We start from the raw sequence: 24969 nt of genomic DNA, 5'->3' as shown, positions 1-24969 counted from the left end.
GGGGTCTGCATGGCATGGCAACTGTGGCAGGGCTGAGGGTGCCAGCTGGGCAGCATCACTGGCCCCACAGCACCCATCACCACCACTCGTCACAGGGCCCTGGGGATCCATGGTGACCGTGGGCCAGCCTCCGTAGACCACTCTGGGGAGGTCACCGAGATCCCAGACCCCCAGTGAAACCCTCTGGACCCCACGTGCACTAAAGAAAACAGTCCCAGTGTATTAATACTTGCAAAAACAAATAGGAGGAAGACAGGAGAAAGAATGAGCTAGCCATTAGGGGAGTGTTAAGTTTCTCCCCTCTAGACATCCAATCCCTAAATTTCCTATGGACATTTCCTCCCTGAGCACCTCATGCCAAGAGCAGTTCTGACAAGTATTTTCGTCTGTGCCTGAGTGGGTCTGCCCCAGCTTTTGAAGGGCACATATGCCCCTCCCAAAGCCAGATTTGGCTCTTTATTTTTTTATTTATTTATTTTCTCTTCTGCATCTCTGGCTTGCACATCACAATGCAACATCCTGATTTCCAGCAGGGCAAAGCTCTGCTTGGATGGGAGAGCACAGAGAGGAGGCACAGCCACGGGAGATGCTGCTGGAACCAGCTCCACATGCTTCCTGGGGGCTTTCAAGGATTCTCCATGCTGCTTCTCAACATGTCTTTTTTTTTTTTTTTTTTTTTTTTTTTTTTTTTTTGTGTGTGTGTAATTCTAGGAAAGGCCAGCAGCCGATTTCAGGTGGACCCTGAGCCAAACAAGTGAAGTGAGACTAAACCAGCAGCTGGAAGCAGTCAGCCTTGGTGAGTGTGCTGGCAAGGCAGACAAGACGTGTGTCGGCACGGTGTTCCTCCCTGCTGGGAAGAGGACTCAATGTATGCACCCTGCGCCCACCCTGCCCGCCCCTGGGAGCACTCATGGTACTGGGCAGTGTGAGACGCCGAGCATCCCTCATCCCAAGCCCATGGTAATGCTCTGCTAGGGTTTCTACCTGGGCTGGGTAAGTATTTGGGGGATCGCAGGGTGGTGACAGTCAGAAAGGACACCTGGGGGTGTCCTTTACATTTAGCTTGGCTGTAATCTGTCCCCCAAAGCAAGCAGGTCTCCCTTGGCCTTGTGGCTGCCAAGTTACCACCCCACATACAAGTTAATTAGCTCTGCTCTTTGTTTTCTTCCCAGTGTTTTTCTACAAATATCTGTGTAAACAGGATATTTCTTTCTGACTTTTGAAAATGGAAGTGATCTGTGCTGTGTCCTTGTTTGTTTGTTTGTTCCGTGCGATGTGCAATGGTTTCCAGGAAAGCTGGAACCCTCCCAGCCCACAGCCAGGTGCCAGGGGTGCTCCAGCTGGGGGTGCAGGCGCACGTACCTGCCCCCAGCACCCGCGGCACTCACGGCTTGCCCCAGCCTGCGCCCTCCATGTTGCACAACGGCCAACGGAAAACACGGATCGTGTTTCTTCCCAAACCTGCCAGAAAACAAACACAAAGACACTTTTGGGGGGCTGGAGAAAGGGAGTATGTAAGCAAAACATTTCTGTACGATGGAAAAAGTCATTAAGCTGAGCAGCTTTGTGGCAATGCCTATTTGTACACACTGCTGGTTTCCCACATTGGAAAGCTTTGCCCGGCTCTAAATCCAGTGCTGCGGCGTGCACTGGATTTTGCAGAGAGGATCCAGCAAAAACACAGAGAGGTCAGTCTGCTGGTACCCACGAACTAGCTGTTAACTCTGGAGAGTAATGTTGTCAGGGCAAACAGCAGCAAGCACTCTCTTTTTCTAACCAAGCCCATGAGAAGGAGAAGCAATGGTGCTTTCTGAGTTTTTTTGTTTGTTTGTTTGTTCGTTTTTTCCCCAAACTGTCTTTGTGGGGTCATCACACAGGAGATTGCCATTACCTGTGTAGCAACAGGGGAGGAACAAGGATAATTAAATCAGTCCTGCAGGCCCTGGGGTGAGAGGATGTGGGGATGAATGCAGCTGGGGAAGTGTTTGTCCCAATAGGAGACAGCTGAGAAGTGACAGAGATGTGAATGGGGTGTCCCTGGCTCTTCTGAAACATCCCCAGCAAGGCCACCCCAACCCTGAGGCATGCAGGCTTCAGCTGTGGGTGCTGCCAGGGCTTGGTTCCCCCCACATAGGGCTACAGTGGGACAGCTGCAGTCCCTCAGCCTGGCCAAGAGCAGAGGGGCTGCAGCACATCAAGCAGCCGGGAGTCCCAGATTTACCTTAAATTAAAAGTTGTTTCTTGTAGGACTTAAATTCCTTGACATTGCTCTTTGTATTACTGACCTGGATTTATTTATTATTAGGAATGACTTTTCCCAGATTGCCATAGAGCATCACTGCAGCTGGGGCCAGGATCTTGCAGCTTAGGTATTTGTCACCCTGATCCTTCACTGTCCCCAAGTGCTGTGTATGGTAGGGGCTGGGGGAGGTGTGTGGGGGAGCTTGTCCGCAGGCTGCTCTGAACTCTTTCTCTTCTGCAAAACTGCAAAAGAAAAGGGACCTTTGGGATTAGATAAAATGGTGCAACATGAAAACCAAACGTGTTGCACGTGAAGGGTGTTAGTTTGTGACCTACAAGCAGCAGTTCAGTAAACGTTTTGGGGAGAAAAGCGGTGCAAAGGGGGAGGGTTTAGCTTCGGGCAGCACGCTGAAATCTCTCCACCAGCACCTCCAGCAGGTGAAGGGTCCCGAGGGCTGGGGGCGGGGGGGGGCGAGGGCTCAGCCGGCTCCGGGACTCATCGTGAACTGCTCTGTGCCGGGGCTGCGGGTACCGGCGGAGGGGATGCTCGGAGCCCCGCGGTCCGGGGCGGCCCCGAGGATGCGGGGGGAGCATCGGGGGCGAGGGAGGGAGGGAGGCCGGTGTGGGGGGTGGAGGTGGTGGTGGTGATGCTGGAGGTGGTGGTGGGGGCGTGAGGCTGCGGGCGGCCCCGCCACCGGGAGCGGCCCCGCAGCGCAGCCCGGGACTGGGCGGAGGCGGGCCCGGGCGGGGCGCAGGAGCCGGCCCGTTCCAAACCCGCCCCCCGCCGCGGGGAGGAGGCGGTGGCCGAGCTCCCCCGCCTCGGCCTCCCCGTGCCGTGCCGAGCCGTGCCGAGCCAGAGCTGAACCGAGCCAGAGCGAGCCGTGCCGGTCTGAACCCAAGCGTGCCGTGCCGTGCCGTGCCGTGCCGTGCCGTGCCGAGCCTTCTTATGGCGGCCCCCGGTCCCACGCGTGTCCCGGTCCCGGCACGGAGCCGCCGCTGAGCGCTGTGCTCCGGCTCGGCGTCCAGGTAAGCCCCGCGGCGGGGACAGAGCACCTGTTCCGAGCCTGGCACGGATCCTACCCACGGCCGAAGGGGCTCCTCCGGGACCTCAGGCGAGCCCCAGGACCCTGCGCCACGGAGGTGCTGAGCCCCAGTCCCGGGAGTCCCCACCGGACCCTGGTGGGACTGGGCCGGGGGGCATAGCCCCTCGCCCCGGGGGGAGCAGCCCGAAAAACGGGGCTAGCCGCAGCCACCCACCTCTTGCTTGGTGCTGGGGCAGCCTTTGGGGCTGCTGAGGGAGTTTGCTTCGTACTTGGAGACTGTCCCGCTGCGCAGAAACGCAAACACGGCGAGGACGGCTCAGGGTGCAGTTTGTTCGCATGGGGGGGTGGGGGTGGGGGCGAGAAATGTGTCCTGTCTAAATATTAGTTTAAGAAACGGAAGGCTCTGTGGCTGGTCTGTCTGCATCTGCAGCCCTGTCACTTTCTCCCAGCTCTAGCTGCCAGCATTTGGCTGCCTCCGAGCTGCTGTTTCTGCTTCCAGAGCTTAGCAGGGGCTGGGAGGTGAACTTCACCCCGGCATCGAAGGAGGGAATTTCCCGCTCTTGCTGTGGTCTGTACGAAGGCTTTAAAAAAACAACCTAGACCTCAGATGTCTTTATTGCACATATATGGTAGCTTGTAGCCAGCACTGATTTAAATCTTAGCATTGCTTGCAGAGCCAATCCACAGTTTGGCACTGGGTTGAGGGCATGCTTTATTGCAGTGGGAGGAATGGCTGATGACTGTCAAAAGTGGCATGTGGGTCCTGGCCACTCACTGAAGTCCTCGTTCTAAAGCCAGGATCACCTGTGGATCCCAAATTCAGACTCCCACATTCGTGTGTGCTCCCAGGTTTAAGAGCAGAAGTGGCTGAGATGCTGCAAGATGCAGAGCAACCAGGTGGGGAAGGTGTGTGTGTGTGGCTCTGCACAAGGAGCAGAAGAGGCTTGAGCACTTGCCTTTTTTAAGCTGCCACTTGTGACTGGGCCTCAGGTTCTACCCTAGAGCCTCCCTGCTGCAGCACTGTCCCCAGTTGTGAAGCAGAGCTGGCGATGCTGTGTGGAAGCCTTGCTCTGGGATGTTGTGGTTCCTGGTGCGAGCATCCTTGGGGGCATCACTGGACACTTACCCACTAGCTGGGGTGCACTGCAGGCCATCCTGTGCCTCCATTGGCAGGTCCAGTGTTGGGCTGGGGGGGGAAAGAGACTTTTTGTTTGTTTCTAAATCTCTTTTTTTTTTTTTAATAGCACTGGATCTTGGAGTGCTGGTTCAGCTCCTGCCTTGCCTGCAGGGAGGAGCAAAGGAGGTGCAGTGCACCCCTGGGGGACACTGCACTATATCCCCCTAGCTGTGCAGTAAGCCACAGCTGCAACTGCTTGGAGCAGGATTCGTCATGCAGAGGAGGCACTCACTGTGCCAGGGTTGGGCTCCTCTCGGGCTGCGGGGCTGCAGAATTTGGTAGGGTGAGGAGAGAACCCAGCACCTTTGTGGCATACAGCCCCTGAGCTGTAAGCCAAAGGACCTGGCCCAGCTTTGCTGCGACACAGCCGGGGACAGGCAGACTGGAGCTGCTCCAGCATCCCGACTGTGGTGTCTGGGATGTGGGCACCCCTGGGTGCTCAGCAGTGCTGGGCGTGGAGCAGGGCTGGCAGCAGCTGCACTGGGTGCCCTCCCACGGTGCAGATGTGAATCACAGCTCAGTGCTCTCCCTGCTTGCCTGGTGAAACCCTGCTCCCAGGGCTGTGCTGTGCTGCTATAGCTCTGTCAGGCTTGATTCTCTGGAGCAAGCTTTTAAGGTTGACTTCCAGCCCTGGGGAGGCTGTGAGGGAGGATCTAAGATTTGCAACATCCACATTCTGAGTCCAATGTACCTAGTATGTAGCCTGAAGTGAAGCCCAGCTGGTAGTGTGGCAAGAGAAGTCACCACCTTGGCTGTCCCCAGCACTGTGTGCCATGCACATACCTGGCATGGTGGCATTAAGCACATGAGGCACGCAGCTTCCTATCCCGGAGTTCCCCATTCTGTGATATGCCCATGCAGGGACGGGTTTGGGGTCACAAAGACTTGGCAGCTGCCTGGTGATGCCATCCTCCCCCTCCAGAGCAGCCTGTGGTACCCAGTGAGGCCAAACCTCAACTGAATGGGAGATGCTGGAGGTGGGGGGGAGGCTGGGCCAGGCACGCAGTGCCCGTTGCAGGAGGTGCAGTTGGGCAGCTCAGGACTGGTGTGTTTTACCACTGTGTTTTTTCCGCGGTGCCACAGGCACTTTCATTGCTGGTCTAAACTAAAGCACATGTGCGTAGTCCTGCTGGCAGGAACTGACCCTTTGCAAAGCCCAACAGGGGCAGTAGCACATAGTCCTGCTCTGGCAGCTCTCAGGGGTGAGCTTGCTTGGGCTGGTGGCAAGGATCTCTCCCTGCACCCACCACCTCCACCCCCCTAGCCATGCCCAGGGTCCCTCAGCACCCCCAAAAGTTGCTGTAGCAATGCAGGCCTGGGTCTGGGTGAGGGGTCTACTCCAGCCCCACTATTCGCTGGTCAGACCAGAGGAATCCCTCCCACCTCAGCTTTTTCTGTGACTTGGCTAGTTTGGAATGGTCTTTTCCCACTGAGCCTGGAGGAGGCGAAGAGAAAACCCAAACTTGTTCCTGCTAGTTGTGCCAGGACGCTCTTGTAGGAAGGAGCATCCCCAGCACGGCGAATGAGCCAGCCCCTCCACCACTGCCCGAGGAAGGGAAATGCCACAAGCAGTTTCACTCCCATTGCTTCTTTGTCACGAAACCCAAAACAGGCTCACTTTGTAACGTAGCATCCAAAGAACTAAATTGAAACAATCATTTGCCACTGCGTTGTTCTCAAATGATGACAAAAAGCATTTCCTTCTGCAGCTGTTCAAAGGCCACATTGCCAGCGTGTCCGTCCCCTAATAAGAAATGTCAGTCGCATCACTGCTGGTTTTTGTGAAGTGTTTTGATTTGGATAGAACCACATTTTTCCAGCAGGAAAGGTTTCCTTTGAACGTTATCCAGGCCGAGCATGCAGGCACCAGGCTGTGGGGAGGTGGCAGCGCAGCCCTGCCTGGCCTCACTGGGGATACAGTGCTTCCAGGGGCCGTATCCTGGCACAGCCTCAGCGCAGCAGCAGCTGTGTTTCGCTCTGTTTCAGCATCTCTTTGTGGCACCAGGACCTGGCTGCACAGTGCTCAGTTAGCGACGATGAGCTCTCCTGGGCGATGCCTGGTGCTGAACAAGGACATTGCCCACAAGTGGAGTTTGCTATAACAGGGCTCCAGGCTCCAGAGAGCCCTCAAGTTCACCCTGTTGGGGTTTTCAGGCAGTGTTGGAGGGCTGAGGAGGTCTGCAAGCCCATCCCATGTCCTTCTCTAGGAAGAAAATGTGTCCTGGAAGGAACTGAGTGAAGCCAATTCTCAAAGCCTATTTAAAGCAAGCAAACAGTCCGTGGGATTTTGGGGATGGGCTGAGCAAGCAGCCAGCCCCAGAGCTTCCATGGCTGGGGAGGGCTGACAGCCCAGCGCCCCTGCTCACTCCAGGCCCTGGCAGCTCTGTTCAGGCACCAGTAAACACATGTTGGTCATGTCCTGGGGCCAAGAGCCACTCCTGCCCATCTCTGGGGCTTGCTCGCAGCAGCAGAGCTGTCTGCAAAAGCACCGAGTGCTCAAATCAGTGACCAGGCAACAGCTTCTGCATGGCTTTTGGTGGCTTCTTTGCTTTTAATGATGTTGTTGTTGGCTGTGGCCAGACGGGGCTGGCGGGGAGCATGTGGTGTATTTATTGCTGGCAGTTGTTGCTCCCTGAACTTCCCCTGTAAAGTACCCGGGCTGCGGGACTTGGTGAAGGTGGGTGATGGTCGAGTGGCTGCGCTGTTCCTGGCACCCCTGGGTGGGGCAGAGCCCCAGTCCTGCCCTTTGGCCCTCCTGGCCCCAGCAGGAGCATCTGTCTGAGCCCTCACAAACCCACTGCCCCATCCGAGTGGCACCATGGTCCCCGAGTGTTGGCAGCATTGTGAGGAGCGGCCAGGGGATGCTCCCAGCAAGGCACCACAGGGACATTTTGTGTTTCTCTGGGGCTTTCCCTCTCTGCTGCCCTCTCCATGGTGAACAAAGAGGCAAATGGCATGCCTCCATGCAATGCAGGGGACCAATGCTTGTGCCACGGAGACAAACCTCAGCACCCTTAGTCCCTTGATCAGGCGTTCTCTCCCGCCTGGGGCCACCAGCCCCTGTCCCTGAGGAAAGGCTCTCTTCCGATTTAACAGGGCAGCTGCTGTCTTTGTTAAGTGGTGCTGGCTTATTAAGAGTGCATTTTTGAGGCTTAGCAGCTCCACAGAGCCATCTGGGAGGGACGGTGCCAGTGGTGGAGCTGCTGCATGTGGCTGAAGGAGGCGAGAGTCCACTGCCGGCTCTGCTGAGCCACACTGGATGCAAGTGCCACAGTCCCAAGCCCCAGCAGGGGATGATGCTCCTGTTCAGTGCCCACCCACATCTGGGGAGGCAGCCTGGGGGGGCTGCAAGGAGCCAGTCAGGATCTGGGTGGAATGAGCCCACCAAGCTAGGAGCCAGTGTTATGGGGCAGTGGTGGCCAGGACCCCATGGGATGCTGGCAGTGCCGTGCCCCTGGAAGAGCATCGCTCGGGGTGCGAGCTCCCCAGCCTGGGGCTTGCAGGGGATGGAGTCTGGCTTCCATCCTTCTCCAGGAACAGATCAGGGACGGATGATCTTGTCCACGGGGCTGGCGGCTTGGCTGTGCCTGCCAGCTCCACTCCCACAGGAGATGTGCAACAGTCCCTCTTTCTGCTGGGGCTCTTCCTCCAACCACTACACCATTATCTTCCAGTAGTGCTTTCTTTAATTTCCTGTTGCCGCAGGCAGTGCTGGCAGCCCTGCCACAGCATCTGCCCCTTTGCAACATCCCACACAGTGAGGGCTGGAGCAGGGCTGCCCAGGCTGCAGACAGGTACAGGGAAGGTGAGGGGGGTCTGGGGGTTGGCATGGGCTGCAGCCAGGGAAATTGGGGTTGTGCTCATTGATGCAAGGCAGGTGGGAGGACAAGGCGGGGGGTGACAAGCTGTTGGGGAAGGACTGATGGCCATTGCCCTCTTGTCCTGCTCAGGACATGGTCCATGCTCCTGCCTCTGCTGGTACTGATCCTGAGCAGCAGGAGATGCAGCCAGGCAGGACAGACTGGAGTGTCGCCATCCTGGGACCGCTGGGGCTTGGTGGAAGGGCTCAGAGAGCGAAGCGCTGCGCTTCTGGAATCTGTGTGGCTCCTCCTAGCCCACGCAGGAAGCCCTGAGCCAGGAGGATGTCGGGCAGGTTGTGGGGATGCAGCTGACTGCTGCAGGCAACACTGCTGCGGAGTCATGCAGCCGCATTGGTGTCTGAGCATACAAAGGTTCAGGCAGCCATGACCTGCTGTGCTGTGCAGCCCCACCGCTATTTACCCCACTCCTGTCATCTGCAGCTCTCTTCATCCCAGCATCTCCCAGCTTTGAACCTCCTCCAAAGCAACCTTTCGGGGTTGCTGAAATTTCCATTCCCAGTGTGCCGCTGTTGCTGTCTGGGGAGGAATTCCTCATTTGTTAGCTCTGGAGCAGTGCTAAGTGCTTCAGTATGTCGGTAGCGGCTGCTGGAGTCGGACAGTAAATGCTAATGTGATATTAGGCCATGCACCGTCCAAAACCCACTGGAAGGGTTTAGTGCAAATTGGATTTACAAATCTCTATCGGGTCTCTGTGCCCTCAGCAAAGCACTGTAATCCCTGGTGGGTGCCTTGACAAGCCGGATCCTTCTGTGCAAAAACAACAGATATCAGGAAAAGGGCAGCAGAGACGGAGGGATTCCCCAGTGTCAGGCTTGAAGTGGCATCACGAGTGCCTGCGGTCTTGCTTTCACCACCCTCTTCATCAAGGTGGTGGGAACTAATATGTGGTGTCCCTCAAGGACCATCATGCTCCAAGGGCATTTTTGTGGGGAAAAAGGGCATTTTAGTGGGGAAACTGAGGCGCGGTGCAGTGAGGCCACCCGCTATGTGCCATGATGCTAGCTGAGGCTGCAAAGAAGGAAAACTCTGCCAAGTGGAGAAGACAAGAGCGGCCACAGATGGTGTTCCCCTGGCATCCAACTGCCCCTGTGCTGCTGCGCCCTCCTGGTCCCACTGTGCCTTTCCCTGGCTGGGGCAGGAGGAAGCTCTGCCCTGTCTAGGGCCAGGTGTCATGGCAGAGTGTAGATACAAGCAGTGTCGAAATTGGCCCAGAGGAGAGCACATCTGGGGCCCGGGCTCAGTCCTTCTGCCAACATGTAAGCTTTTAACCCTATTTCCTGAGGCAATGGGATTGTCCAAACAAGCCACAGTAATTAGTTTCCTTCAACAAACCACCCCTTTCTGGCATCACATGGTTATTTAGTGTCAGAGGGTGGCTTGTCACTCCCAAAAAAACTGTCATTTGGATCAGGTTTTGGCAGTAGTGGGACATTTGGGGCTGCAGAAGTGCTGCTGGGCAATGCAGGAGGCTGTAGTGGGTGCTGGGGCCAGGCTCGTGGCAGCGTTGTTTGGCAGCAGCAGCGCTGTGTGGCAGCAGCCATGGGTGCCTGCACACTCTTGCTGGTGTTTTTTTGGCTTGAGTTATCACTGATTTCCTGCAGGCCTACAGGAACCATCATGGGTTTGCTGCAGGGAAAGATTCTGGGGAGAATTCTCCTGAGATTGACAGGAGGGATTTTACACAGCATTTTTTATTTACTCTGCCCACTAGCAAACAGTCATTTCTGTGTTGTTGATTTTGTTTGTTTGTTATCTCAGCATTTTGCTTTGCAGTCTCTGTTTATTCCCACCTTGCTCCCTGCCAGAGGAGTGATTTCACGTTGTCACAAGCCATGCTCCCTGCACTGGCTGACACAGCGATACGATCAGGAAACATTTTCCTGTAATTTTATCTCTAATTACCCATCTCTTATCACAAAGTGCGGCTTCTGCTGCTGCTTGGAACCGACTGACTCAGCTTATAAATGTTATAAAAGGCTTTAAAGGAGTCACCCCCTTGGCAGAGGTGCCAAGTGGTGGGGACATCGGCAGGGACATCGCCAAGTGGCAGGGATGAGGGCAGCTGAGGTTTGCTCCGTCCCCATCAGTGCTGCAGGCTCCTGGGCTGAGGCCAAGAGGATGGGGCTGTGGCGGGGCCATGGGGTGTCCTGTGGCTGCCACCTCCAAGGATGGGTGACAAGGCACCCTGGGTGGGGAGGTGGCAACAAGATGGCTGCCTTTAAGCTACTTTCACTCCCTGAAGTCCAAAGCAAGGGAAGCAGTGGCAGTATGGATGGGGGCCAGAGTGTGGCCGCTCTGTCTGATGGCAGCCACCTGGGGGCAGCTCAGTGGGTCCAGGAAGCTGCGCCCCAGTCTGGCTGCTTGCTCTGAGACCCCACAACCACAGTCAAGCCTTGGCATCTCTCCACTGCAGTGGCTTGGTGCACAGTGTGGCTGCTGCTGCTCCATCCCACTGCCCTTGGCTGTATCACATGGGCTTGGCAAGGCCTTTTATTAATTTAATTTTAACCATGGTGGCTTTGTGGGGTTTGTTCTGTTTCATTTGGTTTTGGGATTTATTTATTTATTTATTTTTGCCCACTGTTTAAAGAGCCGTGAACCAATCCTGTCCTGATTCAGGCTGAATATAGATGTCATGTCAGTGTGGGAGCAACGCAGCTTGCTGCGGCTTTGCATGCTTGGCCGCTGGCCTCTGCACCACCAGCAGTGCCTGGCCCCTCCTGGCCTCCTCCTAGCCCCTATGGCTTCTGCGGAGGCTGCGGCAGGGCAGGGCTTCTGCGCACGCCCAGAGCAGCAAGGAGGACAAGGGACTGGCTTCCCTGCGGTTGGCCCTTTGGGAGGTGAAGGAGGGAAAGTGGGGCTGCAGGGAGAGCTTTGGAGCTCCTCGTGCCAGGCTGGCTTTCACTTAGGCAAAAGCAGAACCATATGGAGTGCGGGCTCTGGTTTTAGTTAGAGCCTGTGGGGAGAGCTGGGAAGGGAGTGAGTGGCTGGAGACTAGCGGCTGCTTTGTGGTTGGAGATGCTCCCTGGGCACCGCTGATTTTTGCCTTTGAAGTGCTGAGCAGCTCCAGAGCCCTTGCCCTGCCTGGGTGCCCGAAATCTGCGTGTGGTTCTTGTATGGAGCTCCGTGTCCCTGGCGAGGGATCACCAGCATGGGGACGGTGGCACTCATCCTGTTTTCCCAGAGCAACCCTCGGAACAGAGCTGGAGATGGGGATATCTTCTGTCTTCCTCTACTGCCTATGATTACTGTCAAAAGAGCAGGAAAATTCAACAGTTAAGCTCAGATCAGGGCTTGGGGCATTTTTCCTTTTGATGCTCCCAATTTTTCCACCAGTTTTGCCATTTTGGGGCTGTTCTGACCCCGCGGTATTGGTGGTCTCACTGCAGCCTTTCTCAGCACAACATCTGCCCTGCTGCTTTCAGATGCACCAATGCCATTTGGGTGCTGCATTTCCAAAGAGCAGGTCAGGAACTTAGGAAACATTTGGGAGAAAGTCTGTCTGGACACCATGGTGTCCTCATCCCCACTATCAGCATTTTGGCCTCTGGGAGCTGCTCACTCTCAAGGCTTCTCCAGTGCCGTCCTTGGTGTGGGGCCACGCTGGGAGCTCAGGGCCTGGAGGATCCGCGAGTGCTGCAGCCCTGGAGCTACTCTGCTGCAGCATGGAGTCGGGGTGGAAATTGTTTAATTCCTGCAGGGTGAGTCATGAGGAGCTGGGATTTCAAAGCAGCTTGGCTCCCATGTAAGGCACTAAAATAAACAGTGTGGCAGGTGGAAACTCTCTCTGATGTCCCATCAAGGCCTCGTTCTTTCCAAGTGTTTCATTTGCCAAAAACCTCGGCCACTATGGTCTCATCCATTCTCATGGCGCGGCTGAGTCTGAGCGCTTGAAAATAATGAATCAATGCCCAGAAGCATGAATTGACTGAAAATGTATGACATACTTACAATATAATGTCTTTTGGGTGCTCTGGCTTCTGGGCTTTGAAGCTTAAGGACCAAACGTTTGCACATCTCCTCTTCCCCCTTCCTCCGCCCAGGAAGGAGGATTTAGGGTAAAAGAATGAACCCTGGCTTCTCGCCCTCACCTTGCACCATTGGGAGTTGAGGATTTGAGGAGCTGGCAGATACCTGAAGCACATTGTGAGAGTCTGCTTGAAAAGTGGATGTGCTTAGGAAAGGAAGAGCTCTGAGAAAACCTGAGAGCATGAGAAGCAGGCAAAGCCCAAGCAGCCCAAAATACATTTGGGTTCTGTGCCGTCTGTAGAACGGGAGAGCTGCTTTCCTGTTTCTCTGGGAAAGGCAGCAGAAACTCCAGTGCTTGGAAGCTGGAGTGAAGAAAACTCCGACTGAAAATCAGGCTCTGCTGATCCTGTGTTTTGCTGAGCAGTGGGGGCAATGAAGCACTGCAGAGGGCTCTGTAGGGCCGAGGGGTAGCCTTGCTCCTTCAGGTGGAAATCTGAAGCCTTGCTAGGAGCAAGGCAGAAGTGCAGGGAGCTTGCCCCATGGCTCAGCCACAGCAGAGGGGGAGCCAAGATCATCAGCTGCTTCTCTCCAGTCTCGGCAAGTGATGAGCCTTGGCTGTGCTGCTATCTGTTTTTCATGAAATTTCCAGTTTGTCAGGACACAGATCCTCATCTCTTCCACCTATGGAACATCTGTGGAGGAGGCTGGTGGAGTGTGGGCTTGGTTTTGGTACTTGGCTCCTGCAAAATGGGGCTGATGCTTCCATTCCTGAAGGTTTTCTCCTTCAGGATTGAGTTCCTGCTTGGCAGCAGGCACAGCGTGGCTGGACTTGTACAGTCAAATTGATGGATTATCAGGAGGATGCAGGAGAATACAGCACTTTTGGGCTGTTATCCAGAATATGGGAGAGAAAAGGCCTTAGGCCTTTAATCAAGCCCAGGAGCATAATGGGGCTGTAACATAGCTGCAAGTGCCCAAATCCTGCCAGGACTCAGCCCCAAAACCTCTTTGCAGCAAGCCCACGGCACGAGTCCCCCTGCATTGCTGCAGCATGGCTGTATGGCAGGGCTGATGTAAATGCACAGAAACAGCCTGCGGTGGCAACAGCCCATGAAAACATTGCTGCCTGAGGGGGTTTGGATCCCAGAGAGCCACAGCAAGAGTGGAGTGGGGTGCCTGGGGCATGCTCAGTTTGCCTGGGGACAGGAGGGCATTTGGTGCGGCTGCATGAGCACCAGGAACCCTCTGTCAAGGCTGTGTCCCTGAGCCATCCTAGCCTCACACCCTCATTTCTACAAAATGGCTTTGAGCCAGTGGGACAAGCTGAGCATGGAGCCCAGTGGCAGTTCTCTATGTCTAGGGCATGGCGTGTGGCAGAGCCTGGCCCCGGGGACTTGTGACGTTTACCCTGCCCTGCTGAGCACGTCAGCCTGGGTCTGGTGGTGCTAGGCAGTGCCTGCGCCTTTGCATTGCAGAGAAATGGCAAAGAGACTGGAGCAGCAGCAGCAGTGAGGCCCTGCTGGGACCATTAGGTCTGGGCTGGGAAGACCCTGATGTTTCCTTGCTGGCTGTGCCAGTGGGACCAAACTTTGGGTACCACAAATGCTCATCCCAGCAGATCCAGTCCTTGGGGTGCTCCAACTTCTTCTGCAGGAGGGAGTAAGAGGGAGAGGGCTTTGGGGATGGGAACGGGGACAAGGAAGGGGCTGTGCCTGCTGGGCTTTCCCTGATGTCTGAGCAGAGCCCAGCAGAGCAGTGCCACCTGTGGAAGCAGCTGTGGGCTGGTGCCTGTTGGTGTGGGGCTGTCCAGTCAGCTTTGTGTCAGAAGCCCTGAGCCCTCACAGTTATTTATTGTTTCTGGGACTGGGTTTAGAATAGGTGGAAACCAAAAAGACAGGAGGACACAGTTCAAGCATCAGCCTGGGTGAGTCACGGGCTGCGATGTGTGTGTGTGCTTTTCCTTTTCTCCCCCTCGAATTTCAGCTTTCGCCATGGGTTGCCACATGTGGGCTGTGGCATTTTAGAGCAAGAAAAACTGGAGGCAAAGACTGGAATATATATATAGGGAGAGAGGGAGTGAGTATTATTATTGTTTGCACACTGGAGCCAGGGTTCTGGTCTTTTGAAAGGTCACCAGCAAGCGGGTGGGGGACACAATTTCTGGCTGCTGAAATAAGAGGCTGTTTTATGGGATGTGCGGCAAGGCTGAAACCACCCTGCTAAACTGTTAGGGGCTCAAAATGAGCCAGAGGCCCTTCCCTGCAGCTGGCTGGCCATGTGGTCCTGCCCCTGCCCACAGCCTAGCTCGGACCCTGTACTACCGCTGTCAGAGTGGCACCATGAGCCATGTCCCTTCCCCACATCCAAAGCTGCTGCTGCATGTTTCCCTTGAGGCAGCTGTTTCTTCCTAAGGCTTTTATTCCCCTTCATTTTGCATGCTGTCTGAGAGTGAACTGCAATTTTCTCAGCCCTGTGTGCTTTAGCAGCCATGCCCTGATGCCTCTCTGGGATCTGTGTGACATCCTTGAGTGTTTTTGGTGCCTGTTCCCTGCTCCTGCCAGTTGCTTGAGCTCATGACTCACAGGTGAAATCTCAACTTTAAGGCACTTAATCATTGCAATTAATGGTGGGGCAAACACCCAAAGGCCACAATCATCCTTCCTGTGGTGGCTTTGCTGGGGCTCCAGGGGCCAGCACCGTCCACTCTGGGTGCGCCCACCCCATGAGCCAGCTGCGAGCACTTGCCCCGGCTCACCAGTTGCGAGCACTTGCCACGGCACGAGTTTTGCAGCGGGTGCTTATCGGCTCAGTGTCTTGGCTAGCACTGCCTCCTGGTACCACGGCAGGATTTCATGCTCTTACCTCCTTATATGGCTAAACTATTCTTTTTCTATCTTGGCATTGTTTATAGCCCAGTTGAAAATATTTAGACTCTGGCTGGGTTATACAATTATCTTGTAACCTACAGGGCATGTAATTACTATTAGTTAACATGTAATTATCTGCATCCTGTAAAATAAAGTGTTGTTGGCAATGGGACAGCATTCTCGTTGTTTTCCACAATAATGGTAAAAGTGAATCTGTCAAATTCCATTTTAAAATAAACATTTTCCCCCAGTAAATTCTATTTGGCAAATATTGCTAAACTGGGCTGTGGGTATTTTTTTTCCCCTCTCATTCTCTTCTTCCTTCTCCCCTCTCTCCCCTCCCCCCCCGTGGAAAATTTATTTAAAAAGGAGAAATGTTTGGAGTTTGTAAGGAACTGAAATGAGAAAAAGGGGCTGGGAGGCGACTGTGAGTCAGTGCTGCTTTCCGAGGGCTGGCATTGATGGGGATTTAATGGCTGACAGCTCGCCAGCAGGCATTCAGACCTGACCTCCCACGGCCTGGCAGGGTTGCGCTGGCGCCTCTCAAATCCTACTACGTCCAACCTGCTTTGGATGGACAAAATCCAGCAGTGTCAGGTAAGGGCATCTGCAGCCTTGTCCCAGCCGCTTGCAAGATTTGTCTCCCATGCTGCAGCCCCGAATTTTGGCCTGCCTGTGGTCCCTGTGTGCTAGCGCTGCTCCTGCCCACTGTGTTGCTGGATGCTGGGATGCACCAGGGCTGTTCTTGAGATTTTTGTGATTTTTCACTAGTTTTGACAGAGCGGGGGCATCCATGTTGGTCCACTGGTGGGGCAGGGATTTGTGCAGAGGTCAGGCAGCGTAACCCTGAACCCCAGTGGGGTCTGGGCCCTGGGTGAGCTGGTGGCCAGCAGGGGCGGAGCAAGCTGTAGTGGGGCTCAGTGCAGGGTGAGGACGATGGAGCGGGGCTGGGACATGGCTTTGTCCATCCTTTACTTGCATCCACCTGTTGGGGTATCGTCCCCAGTGTGACATGGAGATCCAGCCACCAGAAAGGAGGCTTAAATGTGTCTGGTGAGGCTGCCTGCTGTAAGGGATGCATGGGACGAGGACATTTCCTTGTCCCCACTGTCACCAAGTGGGACATACCAGCCAAGAGCCACCTTTGCCTTTTCTCTGTGCAGCACAGCCTGGGGCTGCAGTACATCTCTGTGCCTTGGCTTCCCCACCAAAAAGCTGGACCAGTCTCGGGGGTGGAGGGGATGGGCTAGAGACGTGGGGCTGGGGGTGAGAGAGGGGGCCACGGGCAAAGGCCATATAATAAGGATATTTGTTTTGCCTGTTTTGCAGAGTTTCAATGTTCTGACTTGCTCTAAGATGAAGGTATGGAAGTTTGCAGCCATTGCATCGATGCTCCTCAGTTCCATGTTATCCATTTTAGTTTGTAGAGACATGTTCAACGGAAGCCGGACATACAGCCCCTTGCCTTCCTCGCTGTCCTCACGGGCATCCTCCTCTTCACTGCCGGCGGCTCTGCGGAGACCCCCCCGGGCCCTGCCACGCCACAGCTCGCTGCTCACCCAGTGTAAGCTGCCGCGCCCGCGCCCCGGCTGCTCAACACCAGCAGAGGCTGTTTTCGGCTCTCCTGAGGCTGAACCCATAGATGCCACTGTGTCCTCAGGTGTTCACCCAGGCATGCTCACTCTGCTGCCTCCCTTCCCTCTCTTGCTGCTCCTGCATCAGTGGGTTACAAGCATTTAGCAAGGAGCGGAGTCGGGAGGCACTGGTCCCTAGAAAACTATGCATGGAAAACGCAGCCTCTGGGCAACAAATCTTCATGCAAGCACATCAGCTCTTCATGCAGGGAAACCAAATGCAAACAGCTCATCTTAATGCAAAGAAGCTGCTTTTTTTTTTTTTTTTTTTTTTTTTTTTCTCCTCACCAAATGGCTTTCTTTCTTTTTCTTGTTTCTTTTAATTTCCATGCTGTTTTTAAAAATGCGAAATGTCAAATGGGAGCTCAAAGCAAAGGGGAACAGCTCCATCCTGCTGTGAGGCAGCGACTTCCCCCGAAGCTGTGCTCATCCCTTTGTGCTTGCTGGAAATCCCAGGCATGTTTGCTTTTATTCCAAACGAGAAGAACTTCTTTTTGGTTTGAAATTTTGAAATTGATGACAAGCTGTCAAATTATGCTTTTCTCCTCATTCTGATGCTTCTCCTGGCACTGAGTTGGACCAAGCCTAGCCTCAGGGTTAGGACAAAGGGACACAGATGTTGCCAGCAGTGTCTGCTTGTTGGCCATGGCCATGGCTGTGTGCATAGGGATTTTGTTGGGCAGCCCTTTCACCAAGACAACAGGGAATCATCACAAATATTCAGTTTGTTGGTGTTTCTCACCACCCCATCATGGCTTTTCTGCAGCATCACCTGGTGGTGGGGACCAGGCAATTCACCCACGTTTTTGCACATCTGCAAGTTGGAGTGATGCCACCGAGGACTGTTGCTGGCATTGTTAATTCTCCTGTGCTGCTTAGTGCAAGCGTGGGGTCCTCCTGTGTCCACCTATAGGTGCCATTGCTGCTCAAGCCCCAGTGTCATGCTCCAGCTGGAGCAGCCCTGCTGCCTGATCCCTGGCCACAGCAGTGCTGCCACTGGCCATCTGGAAAGCAAGAGCACAACAGTACTGCTTTCTGTCCCCTAAATTTCACTTTTAAGCATGCGCTTGATGTTGTGCAGGGAAAGAGGCTGTTTGGGACAGCTCCGGGCAGGGGAGAAAACAGACAGTAGAAGGAAAGGGGAGGGAGGTGTGTGTGTGTGTTTTTTTGTGGGCAGTGGCAGTGGCAGCAGCACAACAAGGTACCTCCATGGGGTCTCAGCCCCGTGCATGCAGGGTGTGACCTGGCTGGGGCACTGAGTGGCCCCGCAGTGGCTACTGGCCCAGTGTCTTCCCTGTCCTCCCAGCCAAGGGCTGGTTCAGGCAGTCACTGTGGTTCAGCAACATGTTGTTGAGATCAATTTTGCAATTTTCTGCAAACCCTTGCATGGAGGGAGCAGGGAGCCAGCACTGGGGTACATCCACAGCTCCAGGGGACACCCACCAGGGGGGACACCTGCTAACGGCCACCCCTTCTCTTGCAGACAGCAGCTTGTTCGAGAGCTACACAGAGGGGGAGATCCGGCAGCTCATCTCAGCACTGGTGGAGCGCTACAGCCAGGCCATGAACTCAGGGGGCCACGAGCTGCCTCTCTTCCCCAAGGCGGGCAACCGCATGAAGCGCGCACGAGCTCGCCACAAACCCTGTGCCCTGAAGGAGCTGGAGGTAAGCGTCAGCGAGCTGGGCCTGGGCTATGAGTCAGACGAGACGGTGCTGTTCCGCTACTGCAGCGGCACCTGTGACACAGCTGTCAGGAACTATGACCTCTCACTGAAGAGTGTACGCAGCAAGAGGAGGATCAGGAAGGAGAAGGTCCGGGCTCGGCCCTGCTGCCGGCCGCTTTCGTATGACGACGATGTCTCCTTCTTGGATGCCTACAACCGCTACTACACTGTCAACGAGCTCTCGGCCAAGGAGTGTGGCTGCGTGTGAAGGGCCGGTGTGGCCAGGCGGAGGCGATGCCCCAGAACCGCTGGCAGCAAGGCCAAGGGGCCACGGTCTGCTGTGAGGATGGGGACAGGCCTTGCACTGCTGCCTGCCCCAGTGACCCTCCCCATTTGGGGCAGTGGGGGCTGTGGGAGGAGAAGAGACTGCGATGCTCGTTTATCCCCAAGCGCTTCCTGGCTCACATACACGTGTGACGTGACTGTACAGGACTGTAGAGGAAGCTGTAAGTGCCATTGGAGGCTGCAGTCGTTGAGGGGTGGTCTGGGGGTGCCAGTGGGTGTGCAACACATGAGCAGGGTGTGCTGTGGGCGCAGGGCACTTTGCACGCTTGGGGTGCATGCACATGGGGTGTGTTGAACACAGCGTGTCACACATATGGGACACATCACAAGCTGAAAGGGGGATGCAAAGCAGGTGTGAACTGCACAGAGGTGATGAGTCCAGGTGCGTGGGGTGGTAGGAGCAAGAGGCTGCACTGCAGGGCTGTGCAGGTGGTGCCATGGTGCTGGACAGGATGCACTAGATGCATAGTGCGTGTTATGGGCATGGGGAGTGTTAAACAGCTGCGGGTGCCCTCAGGCGGGTGCTGAACCCCATGGGCTGAAGCTGCCCTGTGTGTGGGGTTTCCTGGTTTCACTGCAGCCACGCTGGGGTCCCTATGCTGCACAGGGGTGGTCCCATGCCCCCAGATTCCCTGGTGTGGAGCAGAGCTGCACGGACACTGGTTTGTGCTCTGGGGAAAGGGTCTGGCTCCACTCCCGGTGCCTGCTTTGTGATCACCTCACACTCCGCAGCCTGGGCTTGTCTTTTTAAAACTTGGGATAATCTGAAGTAACTGGATTAACCTCTCAACCCCTCTGCAGGCAGTGGGGCTTGAGATGTGCCACCACCAGGGAGGGGACAAAGCACCACGAGGCCACTGGCAAAGCTGGGTTGGCAGCGTGGCTGGGAGCACCGACGGTTTGGGATCCCCCGAAAGCCAGACTGGCCCTGCCAGCTGCAGCACGTGTGTAATTCCCATTGCCTTGCAGGGCGGTGGGGCTCAAATTGTGCGCGGGAGAGGGCTCAGGCCTGGGCTTTGGCTACGGTTCGCATTTACAGCAGTGTCACTCTTGTTTACTCTGCGGAGAAATAAATGAGACCGCAGACTTTTGCATTCTCTGGGCAGGCTAAATTTGTTGCCTGGGATTGATGGGTTTTCTCCCCTTGGCCTTCTTCCCAGAAAAAGCAAATCATAAACAGAAGGAGAATATTGGTGTCATGTCCTGGGCATTAACCACTGCGAGTGAAAACACTCTGCTCGCAGCCCCTGTGGCGGTGGTGGCCCCATTCCCAGCCCAGCTCTGTGATGGAGTGGGGAGCAGTTGTGCTGCTACAGGGGCTGTGTGGGATTTTGGGGTACAGCCCCGCAGGGGACACGGCAGCCCCTGTTTCCCCCTGACAGGGCAGGCAGTGGGGGGATGGGGGGCAGCAGCTGCCTGACCCCTGCGCAGGGCCGGGCTGGCTTTGTGCTTTCCATCCAGCAGCCGCTCTTGGCTGAGCGGAGTCAGGATGTAGCGATGCAATGTAAACACCATCCTTCAGCAGGGCTGGCCGTGCACCCAGCGTCCCCATGAAAGCAGTCTGCATTCTGTAACGCTGAGTTTTCCCCCTCACGACTGGGAAAAGGAGACGGTGCCACTGGCATGGGGTGCAAAGCCTGTCTGCGGGGCACTGGCACGGGCGGATGCACACTGGGACACAAATGCTGCTGAGATGGTGAAAGCTGTGTGACACTGCAGGTGCGCAGAGCTGGCTGCTCACAAAATGCTTTTGCAAAGTGCCGCAGCACTGTGAGGGTTGCATGGAAGGGGAATGAGAAAGATGTCCCCCAAAATAAGCAGCCAGGGGCTGTGCAGTAGGAGTAGAATGGAGGCAGCAGATGAACACTATCAGTGTGGTTGCTCATGGCAGATAACCGACTCACTCCTGACTAAAAAAAAATAAAATACACCCAAATCTAATAATAATAACGGCACTCTCAAGGGCTTGGGTGCTTTCCAGTTCTTACTACTATAAAACTAAAATTAGTTTTGTTGCAGAAGCCTCCAGTTAAAAAAAAAAAAAAGGCAGGAACTCGAGCACTAAAGGAAGGGAAGGTGCTACAGCACAGCAGCAGTGCAGCACCGGGCCCCATGTAAGGAGGGTTTGTAGATGGGCTCCCTGCAGCTGCCCCTGCCTGCATTGTCCTGAGCCCAGGGAGGTGCTTGTGGGATTTCATAACTGCTGCATTGCCCAAGTGTCTGTTTACAGCCTGTTTGTAGAAAGTTCTGAGAAATATCAGGGGGTTTTAGGGTGCTGCGATGTGCAAGAGCTCAGCAGTGCCTGCTGAGAGCAGACCTGACATAAGGGATGAGGCCAAAGGTCCCATCCTCCTGCCTGCCCTTGGCTGTGAGCAGTGGGGAGGTGAAGGGGCTCGGGCACCCCAGACCCAAAAGTCCGGGCCTATGAGGGAAAACTTGATGCAATGCGTGCACACTACAAATCAATGCAAATAGCTGTGCTGAACCTTTATTTCCTCCCTTCCCCCCCCCTCTTTTTCATCCCATCAGCATCCCGCCTGCACAGAGGAGCAGGGGAAGTGGCTGACATTCACTGCTGATGGTGCAGCGGCCGAGTGTGCTGAGCGTGGGGTTTTTGGAGCGCAGCTGGGCTGCAGCTGGGCTTCACAACCACATGGCTCCTGGAGCAGTTCTGGGGCCGAGCACACCCATTGCGGCTGTTGCCTGAGGGTGGTTTTGGCTTGCATGTCACTGTCGTGCATGTTGCTTGGGGCTGTCCTCTTGGTGACACTGAGTCCACCCTGTGCCGCTGCAGGAGCATCGTCCAGCCCACATTGTCCTGTGCCGTGCTGCTGCTGCCTGGGCAGAGAAATGTGGTTCCAATAGAAATACTGATATTTCCCTAATGCTTTCCGTTTCTCCGGCCCTCTCTGCTGTAATAGGAGCTGGAGCTGTCTGTAAGAATGTCTACAATGCAGAAAAGGCAAAAGGATGGAAAATTCCCTCCTCAAAGCTACAGCAAAAACTCATCTGTCTCCCTTCCTTGTCATCCCATGCATTACTTATTGTTAATAATAACAAAGGTGTGCCACATCTGTCAGGGGGTGGTTTTAGGGTTCTTGTGTCTTCTTGCAGCTTGCCTATCCGCTGCTGCAGCCTTGCTTCAGCATCACCTGCAAGGGCAGGAGGCAAGGGTGTTTCACAGAGTTTGAAAACTCAAGAGGTTTGGAAACACAAGATGTTTAAAACTATTCCGGTGGTGACAGCGCAAAATATGAGTGTTATGTTATCCTGGCTCTCCTACAATGAGTTATGGGACGTTTCATTGTGTTTTACTATACACATCTCTATATGAACGTGCCTGTGTTTGTGTAATGCTGGCCGGAGCCGGAGGCGTGCGAGGCGCAGCAGCGCTGGCTCTGGCTCTGGCTCGGCTCCGCCTGTCACTTGCATCAGTCGGGATCCCATTTGCTGACAACGGGCTCACTCCCGATTTGGTATCTGTGAGGGGGAAATGGGCCTAACATCATTGTTTCCACTTGATGAAAGCACTGGCAAACATCGTGTTCCTTATTTAAACAGGTCCAGAAACTTGCTGGGAAGAAATCATTTTTCCCAGTTTATCAAGACAAATTATTTTTCATCGGTATTCAAAACCTCAGCCTTCTTCTCTCAATAAATAGGGCTACCACATGTTTTTGTTCTTGGTTAAACAAGGCGTAGCCTCAAACTTGAGGCCCAAGAAGAGGGAAAAAAAAAAAAAAAGGATAAAAAGGGAAAAAAAAACCACAGAGGTAAACACAGAGGTTTAGCAACTGCAGGTGGGAGCAGGGTGGGCACAAGCGGAGGCAGTCCCGTCTCCATGGCTCTGCTCGGCACTGTCTGCGTAGATCCATTTCCCTTCTGGTATAGTTGGGTCTGACCGACCATCTGCAGAAGTTGATGCAATGCATCTATATTTTAGATACGCTCTATTTATTCAAAGTAACTTATGTTATTTATTTAGATACCATAGTGTGCCATCTACGTAATGCGTTCTTTCTCTCTTTTTTAAAAAATATTTTATTTATTGATCCAAATGGTGCCAAATGCAGTTTACATTTATTACAATTTTACCATTTATGCTAAACAATGGGAAAAATATGATTTTTTTTAAACAAACATAAACTTGGGTGTGATGCTGTTACATACTCACGGTAAAGTAAAAATAAAAGGAGAATTACACTGATTTCTCTGTGGTTCATCTTTTACTGATGCCTATGTATAAAGGATAGCAGCATGGCATTATGTCTGCAGGATGGGCAGGGAAATGGGAAATTTAGCTTTTCTTTCGGGAAGGCAGGGAGGAGTGGCAGAAGCTCCAGTTTCCTGCCAACAGCCCCCATTTCTTTTACTCCATCATCGTAAAACAATATTTATGTAAAATCACCAGTTAAAAATGTTACCAGGACCGGGGCATTGCCTGCATGGGTTTGTATTGGTATGGCCACATGAATCATTGTCCTTGCCCCCTGCTTGTAAAGGCTTGGGTTGGCGCAAAGGCTTGTTCCAGCTGAAGTGACCCATAGGGATACACCGATTCTGACAAAATCATGTGAAAAGAAAAAAGAGAAGAGAAGAGAAAAAAGAAAAGAGAGGAGAGAAAAAAGAAAAGAGAAAATAAAAGAGAAGAGAGAGAAAAGAAGAGAGAAAAGGAGAAAAAAAGAAGAGAGAAAAGAAAAGGAGAGAAAAAAAGAACAGAGAAAAAAAGAAGAGAGAAAGGAAAAGGAGAGAAAAAAGAAGAGAAGAGAAAATAAGAGAGAAAGGAGAAAAGAAAAGAGAAAAGAAAAGAAAAGAAAAGAAAAGAAAAGAAAAGAAAAGAAAAGAAAAGAAAAGAAAAGAAAAGAAAAGAAAAGAAAAGAAAAGAAAAGAAAAGAAAAGAAAAGGTTTTGATAAGGTCAGCCAGAAAAATATTTCATTTGCTTATCCAGAAGCAGCACTGAGGTTAGAAGCATGTTTTATTTTATAGGAAAAACATCTCACAGTCAGCAGCAAGCATTGGCTGAGGCTTTGTTGCTCTTCATATTAGGATGATTATGATGATTAATATTTCATTTTGGGGGAAATGCTGCAATTTGGAATCCCAGCCAAGCTCAGCATGCAGACACGTTTCCATGCTGTGGGCATGGGCAGCGCTGTGCCCACCCCAGATCTGCAGAGCATTTGAACCCTGCTTTGAAACTCCTGACACCACTGAACAGGTGTCAGCCTCTCCTCGTGGGCACTGCCCCCACTGAACAAGTGCTGCCCCCAGTTATTACATTGAGCATCTCCCGCATTTAATGCATTGCTCATCTTAACACATGATTAAGCTGTAAGGAGTTTACGCTGCCACCACATTCACGGAGTGTTGGGAAGAGGCTGCAGCAACGTCCTGTAAAAGTATAACACCCCCTGAGTGTTATGAGAACATGAGTGTTAAGAGAAAAACACTTTTTTTTTTTTTTTTTCACTAAAAAATAGGCTGCAGCTATGGCATGCTTGTGGGTACAAGTTCCTACGTTTGTAAACAAAACCGCTCCATCTTGAGCACAGCCAGTGAGCTGCCCCGCTGCCCTTGGCACTGGGTAGAGGGGGGGAAGAACCAAAAAAAAAAAATATGCTAAACCACTTTTGAAACACACAGGTTTATAAAGTTTTTTTAGGGGGAATGGAAAAAAAGATCTGTTTATATTCCCCCCATCATGCCACCCAGAGGCCTGACAGCCATGGTTGGCTCGTGGCTGAGTCAAATGCTCACACTTGAAGCTCCGCTCTGTAAATATTTTATGAAGCATCTTTTGAGACTCATAAATCCTTGTACATGTGCGTGCGTGCATGTGTGTGCATGTGCGCTGAAGAGGCTGAGCAAGGCTGTAATCCCACTGCCAGCCTGTCCAGGGGAAGGGCTGAAGGGGAAGGGGAAGTGGGAAAGGGAGGGGGAGGGGGAGGGAGGGAGGAAGGAAGGAAGGAATGGAAGAGACAAAGAGAGAAAGAAAAAGAAAGAGGAAGTGTGAAAGAGAGAAGGAAAGAGAAAGAGAGAAAGGGAGAGAGAGAAAGAGAGAAAGAGAGAAAGAAAGAAAGAAAGAAGAAGAAAGAAAGAAAAAGAGAAAGAAAAAGAAAGAAAGAAAGAAAGAAAGAAAGAAAGAAA

The 24969-nt window shown here is 53.6% G+C and overlaps 1 protein-coding gene and 1 long non-coding RNA gene across 4 annotated transcripts; one reads left to right on the top strand and one right to left on the bottom strand.

Annotated features, from left to right (window-relative positions):
• Nucleotides 1-664: 664 nt before the first annotated feature.
• On the bottom strand, nucleotides 665-3600 carry LOC311423913. The gene is made up of 3 exons (XR_014685938.1): nucleotides 3499-3600; nucleotides 2286-2484; nucleotides 665-1461 (listed from the first exon to the last, which is right to left on the bottom strand). It is a non-coding gene; the product is annotated as an uncharacterized lncRNA (long non-coding RNA).
• NRTN (neurturin) lies at nucleotides 3072-23028 on the top strand. Of its 3 annotated transcripts, XR_014685932.1 has the most exons (4): nucleotides 3162-3267; nucleotides 16508-16742; nucleotides 18296-18982; nucleotides 19623-23028. XR_014685932.1 is itself a non-coding variant. In XM_084498482.1 (3 exons), the coding sequence occupies exons 2-3, from the start codon at nucleotides 16535-16537 to the stop codon at nucleotides 18742-18744; spliced, it is 657 nt and encodes a 218-aa protein (XP_084354608.1). In that variant the 5' UTR covers nucleotides 3072-3267; nucleotides 16508-16534; the 3' UTR covers nucleotides 18745-23028. The 3 variants fall into 3 exon arrangements, 2 of the variants coding, with proteins under 2 accessions (XP_084354608.1, XP_084354607.1); XM_084498482.1 differs by having other exon boundaries at nucleotides 3072-3267; nucleotides 18296-23028; XM_084498481.1 differs by having other exon boundaries at nucleotides 3163-3267; nucleotides 16599-16742; nucleotides 18296-23028.
• The last annotated feature ends 1941 nt before the right edge of the window (nucleotides 23029-24969 follow it).

This window comes from Aythya ferina (assembly GCF_964211825.1).
Source record: "Aythya ferina genome assembly, chromosome: 26".
In the NCBI taxonomy this organism is placed as follows: Eukaryota; Metazoa; Chordata; class Aves; order Anseriformes; family Anatidae; genus Aythya; species Aythya ferina.
Note: the sequence above shows the minus strand (reverse complement) of the source record. Positions and strands in the feature narration are given on the sequence as shown.